General features: G+C 45.8%; 1 protein-coding gene across 5 annotated transcripts in view; it reads left to right on the forward strand.

Annotated features, from left to right (window-relative positions):
- Positions 1–12678, forward strand: part of IFT81 (intraflagellar transport 81) — a 191389-nt gene that overhangs the window by 87550 nt on the left and 91161 nt on the right. For 4 of the 5 annotated variants that reach the window (XM_068245244.1, XM_068245251.1, XM_068245265.1 and 1 more), the window contains exon 12: positions 10984–11133. In XM_068245244.1, coding sequence (XP_068101345.1) covers positions 10984–11133 — 150 coding nt within the window. Of the gene's footprint in view, positions 1–10524; positions 10760–10983; positions 11134–12678 lie in introns of those variants that run through there. The other variant, XM_068245275.1, reaches the window with a different exon arrangement.

A 12678-nucleotide genomic window follows, 5' to 3' on the forward strand; every position in this document is an offset into this window, starting at 1 on the left:
GTATAAATACCCCCCAAATGACCCCATTTTGGAAAGAAGACATCCCAAAGTATTCACTGAGAGGCATGGTGAGTTCATAGAAGATATTAATTTTTGCACAAGTAAGCGGAAAATGACACGTTGTGACAAAAAAAAAAAGTTTCCATTTCTTCTAACTTGCGACAAAAAAAAAATGAAATCTGCCACGGACTCACCATGCCCCTCTCTGAATACCTTGAAGTGTCTACTTTCCAAAATTGGGTCATTTGTGGGGTGTGTTTACTGTCCTGACATTTTGGGGGGTGCTAAATTGTAAGCACCCCTGTAAAGCCTAAAGGTGCTCATTGGACTATGGGCCCCTTAGCGCAGTTAGGGTGCAAAAAAGTGCCACACATGTGGTATTGCCGTACTCAGGAGAAGTAGTATAATGTGTTTTGGGGTGTATTTTTACACATACCTATGCTGGGTGGGAGAAATCTCTCTGTAAATGACAATCTTTTAATTTTTTTTACACACAATTGTCCATTTACAGAGTTATTTCTCCCACCCAGCATGGGTATGTGTAAAAATACACCCCAAAACACATTATACTACTTATCCCGAGTACGGCGGTACCACATGTGTGGCACTTTTTTACACCCCAAGTACGCTAAAGGGCCCAAAGTCCTATGAGTATCTTTAGGATTTCACAGGTCATTTTGCGGAATTTGATTTCCAGGCTACTCCTCACGGTTTAGGGCCCCTAAAATGCCAGGGCAGTATAGGAACCCCACAAATGACCCCATTTTAGAAAGAAGACACCCCAAGGTATTCCGTTAGTAGTACGGTGAGTTCATAGAAGATTTTATTTTTTGTCAAAAGTTAGCGGAAAATTGATTTTTATTGTTTTTTTCACAAAGTGTCATTTTCCACTAACTTGATCAGGGCAGCGGGGACAATAATAAACGGTGTCAGTCCTTGTTCCAGCCCTGCTGCAGACACGGCAACGTTTTCTTCGGATGCGTTGACCTGGGGCACACGGAAGCTGATAGGCGTAATGCCTTCCATGCAATCGGCTAGTTGCATCTGGGGGGGGGGGGGGGGGGGGGGGGGGCTGGCACCTCCTGGATACAGGATGTCCAGAACGATCTGTTCCTGAAATTGGAGGAAAGATCCAGTTCTCCCAGCCTCACTGTAGTGAACAAAGCTGTTGTAAACTGCCAATTGAATCAGATAAAAAGACACTTTCTTATACCAGCGTCTTGTTTTCCGGGGAACTAAATAGGGCGCTAACCTCTGGTCATTGAAGTCCACCCCTCCCATGTTGACTTTGTATTCGTGGACGACAAGGGGATTTTCAATGACCGCAGTTGCCCGTTGAATTTGGACTGTCGTGTCTGTGTGAATGGTGGACAGAAAGTAAACGTCCCTCTTGTCCCTCCATTTCACCGCGAGCAGGTCTTCAGTACGCAAGGCGGCCCTCTGCCCCCGTTCAAGTCTGGTGGTAACGAGCCGTTGGGGGAAGCCCTGGCGACTAGGCCGCGCAGTGCCACAGCATCGGATTCCTTCTAACTTTAAGTGCTGAAAGAGGGCCACACTTGTGTAATAATTGTCCACAAAAAGATGGTACCCCTTCTGGAACAAGGGTGACACCAAGTCCCACACAACCTTTCCACTGCTCCCCAGGTAGTCAGGGCATCCGACCGGCTCCAATTTTGAGTCTTTTCCCTCATAGACCCTAAAACGACATGTATAGCCTGTGGCCCTTTCACAGAGCTTATACAGTTTCACCCCATACCGGGCGCGCTTGCTTGGGATGTACTGTTTGATGCCAAGGCGCCCGGTAAAGCGTAAGAGGGACTCGTCTACGCAGATGTTCTGTTCAGGGATATAAGCATCTGCAAATGTTGATGACAGGTGGTCTATGAGGGGCCGAATTTTGTGGAGCCGGTCATAAGCAGGGTCTCCCCTTTCATGACAGGTTTCGTCGTCGTTGAAGTGCAGGAAGCGCAGGATGGACTCAAATCGTGTCCTGGACATGGCAGCAGGGTACAAGGGAACATGATTTACTGGGTTCGTGGACCAATACGACCGCAGTACATTCTGTTTTATTAGTCCCAAGTGAAGGATAAGGGCCAAAAAGATTTTAATGTCGGAAACTTGGACTGGTTTCCACCGGAAAGGCTGGGCATACATGCTCTCCGGGTGCTCGGTGATGAATTGTGTGGCTTTACGGTTGGTCTCAACCATAATTAAGTCCAAGAGAACCTGGGTGATGAACAGCTGCAAAAAGTCTAGGGCCGTTCCTAGATGAGCTGTCGCCACCTGGACTCCAGACTGGGCGGTGAAAGGGGGCACTACGGGTGCGGCGGAATCAGGGGATTGCCAATCTGGTTGTGCCAGCACCTCTGGGAGTCTATGGGTACTACGGGCCCGTCTTCTTCTTGGTGGCTGCGACGGGGGTACTACTGCACTTGCCACCGTACCAGTTTCAACTTCCATGCTGACGCTCACCACTTCGCCAGGGTCTACAGAAGTACTGGTACCAAGTCCAGGAGATGCTGCGCTGCTGGTGCCTGCCTCACCAAGAAAAATATCAACAGCGCTAGCACCACCCTGCTGCCCTTGAGGCGGATCCTGCGCCACCTGCGGTCTAACGACTTGGGGTCTGGTACGCCTGGCTCTAGCCGGGACCATAGCCTCGTCATCACTTTCGGTCAGGGAACCACTGCTTTCTACAGGTTCAAATTCGGACCCGGAAGATTCGTCGGATGATTCTTCCCAAAAGAACTCATCCGACTGGTCCATGTACCTGTATACCTCGTCATCGGAAAGCCCCCTTCTTGCCATTGTGGATTGCTAAATTTATGGGGTTTTCCTCTGAGACTACCCAGAAAAAAAGAGCACCTACCTAGCAAAAAGGGAGTATTTGAGAGGTATTGGGGTTGGTGGGAAGTGGGGTCTCAGAGGCAATCAAACAATCACGGGACAATCAGATACAATTACAGCACAATTGACTCCAATCACAGCACAATCAAATCTGATGCACTCGGAAGGTGGTGGTTGGGTGTGGTGGGGGGGGAGGGTGGGGTTGGGTGTGGCAGAAAGTGGGGTCTCAGGCAATCAAACAATCACGGGGCAACCGAAGCCGATCACGGGACAATCAAATACAATTACAGCACAATCGAATTCAATCACAGCACAATCAAATCTGATGCACTCGGAAGGTGATGGGGGGAGGGTGGGATTGGGTGTGGCGGGAAGTGGGGTCTCAGGCAATCAAACAATCACGGGTCAATCGAAGTCGATCACGGGACAATCAAATACAGTTACAGCACAATCGACTCCAATCACAGCACAAGCAAATCTGATGCACTCGGAAGGTGGTGGTTGGAGGTGGTGGGGGGGAGGGTGGGGTTGGGTGTGGTGGGAAGTGGGGTCTCAGGCAATCAAACAATCACGGGGCAATCGAAGCCGATCACGGGACAATCAAATACGATTACAGCACAATCGAATCCAATCACAGCACAATCAAATCTGATGCACTCGGAAGGTGATGGGGGAGGGTGGGATTGGGTGTGGCGGGAAGTGGGGTCTCAGGCAATCAAACAATCACGGGACAATCGAAGCAGATCACGGGACAATCAAATACAATCGCAGCACAATCGAATACAAGCGCAGCACAATTGAATACAAGCGCAGCACAGTCAAATACAATGCACTTGGACGGTGATTAGGGGGGGGGGGGGTCTGAGGGCGATTTGAGGGGGGGGGTTGATCAGGAGCCTGCACGGGGCAGACTGAGTCCTGATCTGATGAGAGGCAGACACAGGGGGTTACTGATCAAAGATCAGTTAGTGATTGCTGGGGAGGGCAGATGTAAACAAAGAGCAGGGGATGTAATCAGAAGGGGGGTATGAGGGCAATCGAGGGCCTGGGCAGGTGATCGGTTACCCCCGCGGGGCAGTTAGGGTCTGCTCTGATGGGTGGGGGTGCTGAGGGGTGATGGACAGGTGATCAGAGGGGGATCAGAGGGGGATCACGGGGTAAGGTAGCTGTATACAGATGTATACAGTATACAGGGGGGTAGTCTGGGATGGGGTGTGGGGGTGATCTAAAGGTAGGGGGGGGGATCAGGGGTGACTAGGAGGCAGTTAGGGACCTAACGCAGGGGATAGCGTCAAAGGTTAGTGGCAGGTGGGGGGGTGGGGGTTTTATATGGGTGCAAGGGTGCTGGGCAGGGGTCTGCTGGGGTGATCAGGGGGGGGTATGAGGCCTGGGGTGGGAGATCAGGTGGGCTAGATACAAAAAAAACACGTGTTCTGGCTACTTACAATGTGCTTCCTCCTCGCTAGTGGTCTCTGCAACAATGAGACCACGAGGCGAGGAGGAAGCACGTATAAGGCACTTTGTTTACCTAACAAAGTGCCTTATACTCCCTGATTGGCCTATTGTGCGGATTCCTCCGCTCGCCGGCTCTGCTAAGTGGCCGGCGAGCGGAGACAAAATGCCCGAGTAACGATCCCGGGCGGAGGATCGCATCACAGATGACGCGATCGCTCCGCCCATGCCCTTAGAAGGACCGCCGCCTCTGTGGGTGAGCCGGTCCTTCAGGGCTCCACTTCCCGGCCGCCCCTGTGCGTTAGGCGGTCGGGAAGTGGTTAAGAAATACCCTTGCTTATGAGTACCTACATCTGAGGGCTCCATGAAAGTTTTGCTATGGGGCCCCATAATCTCTAGCTACGCCACTGAGTGGCTGGATTGCATGGCCCATTAAAATGGCTTCCTCTACTCACTAAATGTAACGGTTCAATCATGTCAGTCAATCATGTGAACAATACTACCACTTTCTTCACTCAAGCTCAATAAATGTTAATAGAAATCTGACTGAAAAGTGAACGAACTACAAGTGTTGCACAACACTATGTGGCTGTCTATAACCCTCCACTACTGTTCTCCCAGCCTTCAAAATGGGTCTGCTCCAACATGGCCTTATTCAAGCAAATTTGATCAGCCAGGTAAGTTGCAATTAGATTAAATTTAAAAATGGAAGCAAATGCACTATTGTCTGGCAATTACAGTGGGATGCAAAAGTTTGGGCAAACTTGTTAATTGTCACGATTTTCCGGTATAAATCATTGGTTGTTATGATAAAAAATGTCAGTTAAATATATCATATAGGAGACACGCACAGTGATAATTGAGGCTGGATCTTTCAACAAGACAACGACCCTAAACATTGCTCAAAATCCACTAAGGCATTCATGCAGAGGAACAAGTATCACATTCTGGAATGGCCTTCTCAGTACCCAGACCTGAATATAATTGAAAATCTGTGGTGTGAGTTAAAGAGAGCTGCCCATGCTCAAGCCATCAAACCTGAATGAACTAGAGATGTTTTGTAAAGAGGAATGGTCCAAAATACCTTCAACCAGAATCCAGACTCTCATTAGAACCTACAGGAAGCATTAAGAGGTTGTAATTTCTGCAAAAGGAGGATCTACTAAATATTGATTTCTTTTATTTATTTATTTTTATTTTTTTGGGGTGCCCAAATTTATGCACCTGCCTAATTTAATTTAACTACTCTACAACCGGCTAACGCCAATGGGAGTGGCCGTGGCGGCAGCCCCAGGACCGCCTAACGCCGATTGGCGTCAAGTCCTGGGGCTGCACTTTGCAGGAGATCGCGTGCAGGCTGCGCACGCATCTCCTTCTCGGGGGGGTGGAGCTCCGCCCCCTCTTCAGTCTCTGAGCGGCTATTGCCGCTCGGGAGACTGTTAGACGGCGTGATCGCCTTCTATTTACACAGTGTAGCGCTGCGATTAGCAGCAGCGCTGCACTGGGGACAGCTAAGCCCCCCCCCCAAGCACTCTATACATAACAATTGATACGGCGCACCAAAACCTCCCAATGGCAACTACAGTGTCAGGGGTGCAAGAAGAGGATGGAGCGCTCTTTGTTAATGATTACCACTATTCAAACTATCTATAGAAGTGATTATTATGAGCACAGGACCAATAGAGAGCTAATACTGTAGATGAGGAAGGGCCTTTCGGGCTCCCTCTGGCCCAAGGGCCCCGATGCGGTCGCAAACCTCTGCAACCCCTATTGCTACGCTCCTGTTTATTATACTATTTGCAAATCTTATAAGTCCTTTGATAAGAAACGTTATACCTCAGCTTAAATCCTAAAATGTTCTGGAACAGAACCATTAAAAACCAGGTTTAAATATAGCTCAGGGTACCAGGCAAAATTACATTTTATTTTAGGCAAGCTGCCTATGATTCTTTCATGGAACATTAATCGTGCATACACTTGCTCTATGAGGCATGTTTGTTTATATTATCCTTAGATTACATTTTTTATTAATAAAGGCTATCTTTACAACTATTTATATACCCTGATGTTATCATGCAATCTATAAAAAAAGAAACATGAATAAGCAGTGGTTGCCAGGCATGCATTATGTCCTGCAAAGCATTTGACGAGCAATCTTTCATTTTAGCTTTTCTGTAGTTTGACTGACAGATAATGGCTCAGGCTGAAACAATTAGAGTACCGGTATGCCAAAATGCTATTTTCTTCTATCTAATTAAAATGCGTTGTGTCCTTACCTTGTGCAGACTGGCATAAACATCAGCTGCCCTTTATTTATGTATCTGCTGCCTCAGTATGTTGTATTTATTCATGCCATGAATGTTATCACTATTTCCTTTCAACCCATCATTTCTTGGCTTGGCTTCTATGCTACTCCCTCTTCTTTAAGCGTAACTGTCAGGCATAAAATCAAAAATCCATTCTTCATTTTTAACTGGTAAACAAGTAATATGGACGGCTAACCAGGCAATCCAAAAGTTAAAATTCAATCTTACTTTCCTTCTCCATAAAAGATCATTACCCAGTTTCCCTGGCTCTTATTTGGTACATCTGCCACACAGAGAAAGTTGCAGGGCATGCTGTTTTCTTTTTTTTCTTCTTTACTTTCCCCTCAAACATATCTAATGCTGCCTGACTGGCTGAAGCCTCTTTCCCTCCCGTTTTCCCCTCCCACACCTCTGTTCCTCTCTGATTGGCCAATATTTATCATGCGTAAAAGCTGCAGAGTCAAACAATAACAAGGCACCTTCTAATGCAGAGCTGAGTGGGAGTGTGTGCAGACTGGGAGGAGGGCAGGCATACCATACACAGACAGAGTAAGGGAGGAAATGATGTCAGGATTGGCTTCAAGATAGAGTCAAAATGAAAAATCCTAAGAATGCTTTTTTCTTTTTTTAACTGCAGAAAAGGGGGGTGGGGGGGGGGGGCATTCTAGTTTTTAGAGGAAATTTTAGGAAATATTATGGTATGTTTTCTTTCTCTCTCTCTCTTTTCATTTTGTTACACTTTGCCTTAAATGTGTGTATTGCAGCAAAGGCATTGTTCTTTAACTACTAATAGAAATCTGTTTTGCTATGAAAAAAATTAGTTTAAATGAAACAACAGAGCAGCTATTAAAATGATGCAGCACTGACACTGCTGCAGTGCAAAAAAAAATGTTTTTTGTACAGAAGTGGTTAAAGGATACCCGAACTGACGTGTGACATGATGAGATAGACATGTGTATAACTATGCTGTGTTTCTTTTTTTCTTTCTCTGCCTGAAAGAGTTAAATATCAGGTAGGCAAGTGGCTGACTCAGTCCTGACTCAGACAGGAAGTGACTACAGTGTGACCCTCACTGATAAGAAATTCCAACTATAAAACACTTTCCTAGTAGAAAATGGCTTCTGAGAGCAAGAAAGAGGTAAAAAAGGGGAATTTCTTATCAGTGAGTATCACACTGTAGTCACTTCCTGTCTGAGTCAGGACTGAGTCAGCCACTTACATACCTGATATTTAACTCTTTTAGGGAAAGAAAGAAAGAAAAAAAGGAACACAGCATAGTTATTTGTGTGCTAGGCACTGTACATACACATGTCTATCTCATCCTTTCACATGTCACTTCGGGTATCCTGTAACCTCCTTGCCGGTTATCCCGAGCTCAGCTTGGGGTAACCTGCGCAGGAGGATTTCTCAGGCCCCGCTGGGCCGATTTTCACAATTTTTTTTTATTGCACGCAGCTAGCACTTTGCTAGCTGCGTGCATATTTCGATCATCGCCGCTACCCGCCGCGCCGCCCCCCCTCCCCTCCAGACTCCTTGCGCAGCCTGGCCAATCAGTGCCAGGCAGCGCTGAGGGGTGGATCGGGATTCCCTCTGACGTCCTGATGTCGGTGACGTCATCCTGCGCCGTCGCCATGGGGGGAAGCCCAGCAGGAAATCCCGTTCTGAACGGGATTTCCTGCTTGCAGAGAGCGCCGGCGGCAATCGGTATAGGTAGGGGGATGCTGCTTGTCAGCGGTTATCATGTAGCTAGCGCTAGGCTAGCTACATGAATTTAAAAAAAAATGTTTTAAAGTGCTGCGCCGCCCCCTTGCCGACACAATTGGAACGGCAAGGGGGTTAATGAGAGGTGGTCAGAAATATTCAGCACCTCCACCCTGAGCTATTATTTAAGGCTAAGTCTCCACTGTGCCAGCATGCGTCTGCTATGTACAGCTATTGGATTCAGATGTGTGATGTGATTTAATGCTGCATGACGTCTATTTTTCCCCACATGCGAATTCGGATGTAGCCTATTGACTACAATAGGCTGAGAAATGGTATCTGAATTTGCATGCAGGGAATCGGACTGGAATTGCAACAGTGGCTATAAAGCCTAGTTGTATTATTTTACAGCATTCAAAGTGAATGTGGGAGGGTGTTGTGGAAAAATATAGATACTTACCTTGGGAGAGGGAAGCCTCTGGATCTTCCAGAGGTCTCCCTGGTCCTACTCCATCCCTCCATTCCAGCGCTGGGACCCCTGGAGTTCTATGGAGCTCACCCGTACTTCGCACGTGCAGATGGCGTACATGTTCAGTGGCATGGAGTTGCTGCTTGGGCTCGGCGTAGAAAGCGCCTCAGTCCGAGTACAGAGGCCGAGCCCTCTGCACCTGTGCAGTGCAATGAGCTCCATCAACAAGCCCTTGTCGACGAGCTTATGGAGTACTCTGCGCTGGAACAGCAAGGAGGAGGGCGAAAGGTGAAGCCTCTGGAGGATCTCCTGAGGTAAGTACCCAGATTTGGGTGGTGTTCCCCTTAGGCCTAGATCACATTATAAATCCCTAGCACAAGCGCTAAGTGCTTTTGTGAGCTCTTTTCCCTTCGCTTTCAGAGTGATTTGCGCTTTAAGCGCTTTTTTCAGCACTTTTGTCTTGCGATTTTTCTTTTCTTTTTTTCTTCCTGATGACACTCAGGAAGTGAACTCTTTGACCTGGAACTGAATAAATACAATGTATTTATTCTTAAAAAACGCTGGGCAAATCACTTTGAAATCGCTTTTCAAGCGATTTACGATTTCCCTATACTTTGTATTGAAGCGCAAACGCTCAGGAAATGGTGCAGGTGCCGCCACGTTTGCAAATGGAAAGAAAGCTCATCGCTCATGTGAGAACACTCACATAGAGCAACATTGCAGAAAGCTATTTTAAAAAGTGATTTTAAAGTGATTTTAAAAATCACCAGCGCTTAAGAAAAAGCGAAGAAGCTCTTAGTGTGAACAAAGCCCTTACGGTTACTTTAACTTTATTCTGGTTTGGAGAGTTTTTAAGGCTCTCTTTTGTACTGCCTGTGCTTAGTGCTTGTAGCTTATTTCCCCCCTGTTAATGGCTGACAATTAGGAATAGCCTTTGCTTCATTCCCATGTTTGACTGACCGGTAGCTGTGAAATATGACATAACTGTAACAAGCCAGAGCAGGTGATTAACTCACTTTAAGGAGGCAATAAAATATTATTCAAGAGTAGGGATGATCAATGAGTTGCAAATATTTCTGTGTTCCTGCAGGATTATGTAATTTTGTATGCAAATGTATGCATCTTGAACATTTTCAATATTTTTAATTTTCAAGCTGCATATACTGTATTTGTATAAAAATGTACATAATACTGCATGAATTCCGAAATAATATTTCTCATTGATCATCCCTATTCAAGAGGGTAAACTGCTATCAGCACGCCTGCACTTTTAAGAGCAGGTGTTAGAGGAACTCCAGTGAAATTTATGTAATAAAAAAGTGCTTTATTTTTTTACAATAATTATGTATAAATTATTTAGTCAGTTACATTCTGATGTTTATCACATGGTGACATTTTTATTGCTGGCAGGTGATGCCACAGTGCAATGAGGTTCACAGACAGGAAACTGTCAGGACCATGGTCCTGTCATCAAACAGTGCCAGGGGTTTCACTACAATATTAGCCATACAGTATATTAGCCCCCTGATGATCCATTCGAGAAAAGGTAAATCTTTCTCATGGGAAAGGGACTATCAGCTACTGATTGGGATAAAGTTCAATTCTTGGTTATGGTTTCTCTTTAGAGTTCTTATGAATGCCAGTTTCTTTGAAGTAGAATTCCTCCAAACCTATGGTGAGAAAAGCATATACTAATCTCTCCAGGAAAGGTCCATCTAGTCCCTGCAGTTCCATTTCTTTCTTCTCTAGGTCCTGTGGCTGAGCACTGCCCTCTTCCAAGTGGCCACATACCCCTGCCATTCCAGTACTCTCTTCAACAGAGGTTGGACTGCTCCTATTTACCAGAGCAGTACTGTAAGGATTGACTCAGAGAAACATTGCCAGATAGAGGCACCTGCCACACAGTTCACAGCTGCACAGGATAAGCGGGAACCTGGAAACAAAAAAGAGGAGCACCATGGAATGCTGTGAGCACCCCGGGGAGGTGAGTATCCTCCTGTGTTCTCACAGGTATTCTTATTCTAATGTAGCCCAGAGGAGAGCTTTAATCTTTGACTCATGCTTTTTGTCACTGTGACTTCTTAATCTTATTTCCACTAACGTGACATCTGATTGACCTACATATAGGCCTTTATGTACTTTAACAATCACTTCTTTTTCCCTGCCCCACTTGTTTATTTATGGGTTTTTTTTAAATATCTTTTGCAGTTCAAGCGTTATGTGAGCAAACTTCGGAGCAAAAGCTTAGTATTTAAAAAGAAACGTCAAGAGCTGGCTGACTTTACAGCAGAATGTGGTGTTCTCCAAAGAACAGAGCAAATCCTGAAGCAGCGCCTTGATAACTTGCAGCAACAACTGGTAAGCTTGCAGCTCTCAGTCATACCTCAAGCTTAACCTTAACAACCTTAACTACAACCTTAACGCATGTAGTTATCACAATGGGCCTTATTTGGTTAACTGTTCTCCTCCCCGCATAGCAATAGAATACGTTGTCAGCTACCCAGCTCTACAGGCCGGCCCAGTGATGCCACCCAAGGGGATTAGGTCCCAATTCCTGACGGGTGACATCAGACAATGGTGTGTACGGACCTTAAGAGCAGTTATTGCGATTTTAGTTTTGGGAGTAGAATACCTTTTTAAATGAAAATAAACATGGCAGCCTCCATATTCCTTTCCCTTCAGGGTGTTTTTAAGAGAGCCCAAGGTGGGTTTATAAAATTAAAAAAAGTAGGCTACCTGATCCTGAGCAGATCAGGTAGGGGCTGAGCGGATCAGGTAGCAGCAAAAACTGCTGCTCCCCGCCGCTCCTGTGGGCCACACTGGCCCACTTTCACTTTCGTGACCTCTGGGTCACGACGCTGTAAGGAGAGATTGTGCATCTCTCATCCAGCGTGCAGGGAAGTGGGAGAGTGGCAGGGGGTATGGGCAGGGAGAGAAAGTTGCCCAATGGCAGCTCTGGAAACCCTGCAGGAACGCCCCTGGCAGGTGTTTTAAACAGGGAATCCCTATCCCCCTATGTTTACCTCAGAGATGGCGACAAATATTGTCACTATTCATGAACAGCACAAACCAAATTAGAGCTATGGTTCCATGCATATTATAATGCATGGGCCATACTACAGACAAAAATGTCTCCAATGGGCTGGGAAACTACTATTGCATACAAGGAAAGGAGCCCAGTGATGAGACCGATGCAATGTCAATTATGACTCATGTTGTCTCGATACAATGCAAAAAATCTTTATTTGGGACTTATCCATACAAACACAACAAAATAATTAAAAACAATATTAAAACCCCTTTCTTAAGGGTTGTATAATAATGTATAATAAATACAAAACATTAATAACCTATCATGCTGAATATAAAAATGCAAAATACTGATTGCTGGATGTTATAATACCACACTAAAAATTGTGCAAAATGGGTTGTGTTGATAAAGTGCTGTGAAATGGCTAGTATGACAAAAAATAAATACTGATTACTAATTACATATACATAAATCTTGCAGAAATCATTATACAAACAAAGTGCACGCTAGTGCTGGTGCTTACCAAGTTAAGATGACTGCTGCATATAGAGAGAAGGGGGGAGACGCCTTGCGCGTTCGCAGCAAGCGGCTGCTTCTATGGAGGCCTCCATAGAAGCAGGAGGCCTCACTGCGAACGCGCAAGGCGTCTCCCACCTTCTCTCTATATGCAGCAGTCATCTTAACTTGGCAAGCACCAGCACTAGCGTTTTGAAACTAGTAACTTTGTTTTATGATAAATGTATGTTTACTTTGAATTTGGTGCTAGCAGGTTTCAAAAAGAGGCAGCAGTACACAGACAAAATTACAAGCTGTAGTAGGAGCTGTAGCTGGCTGCTTCTATGCAGTGTATTACTAACTCCACTTATTTCCCT

Source organism: Hyperolius riggenbachi, chromosome 1, assembly GCF_040937935.1.
Source record: "Hyperolius riggenbachi isolate aHypRig1 chromosome 1, aHypRig1.pri, whole genome shotgun sequence".
Classification (NCBI taxonomy): Eukaryota; Metazoa; Chordata; class Amphibia; order Anura; family Hyperoliidae; genus Hyperolius; species Hyperolius riggenbachi.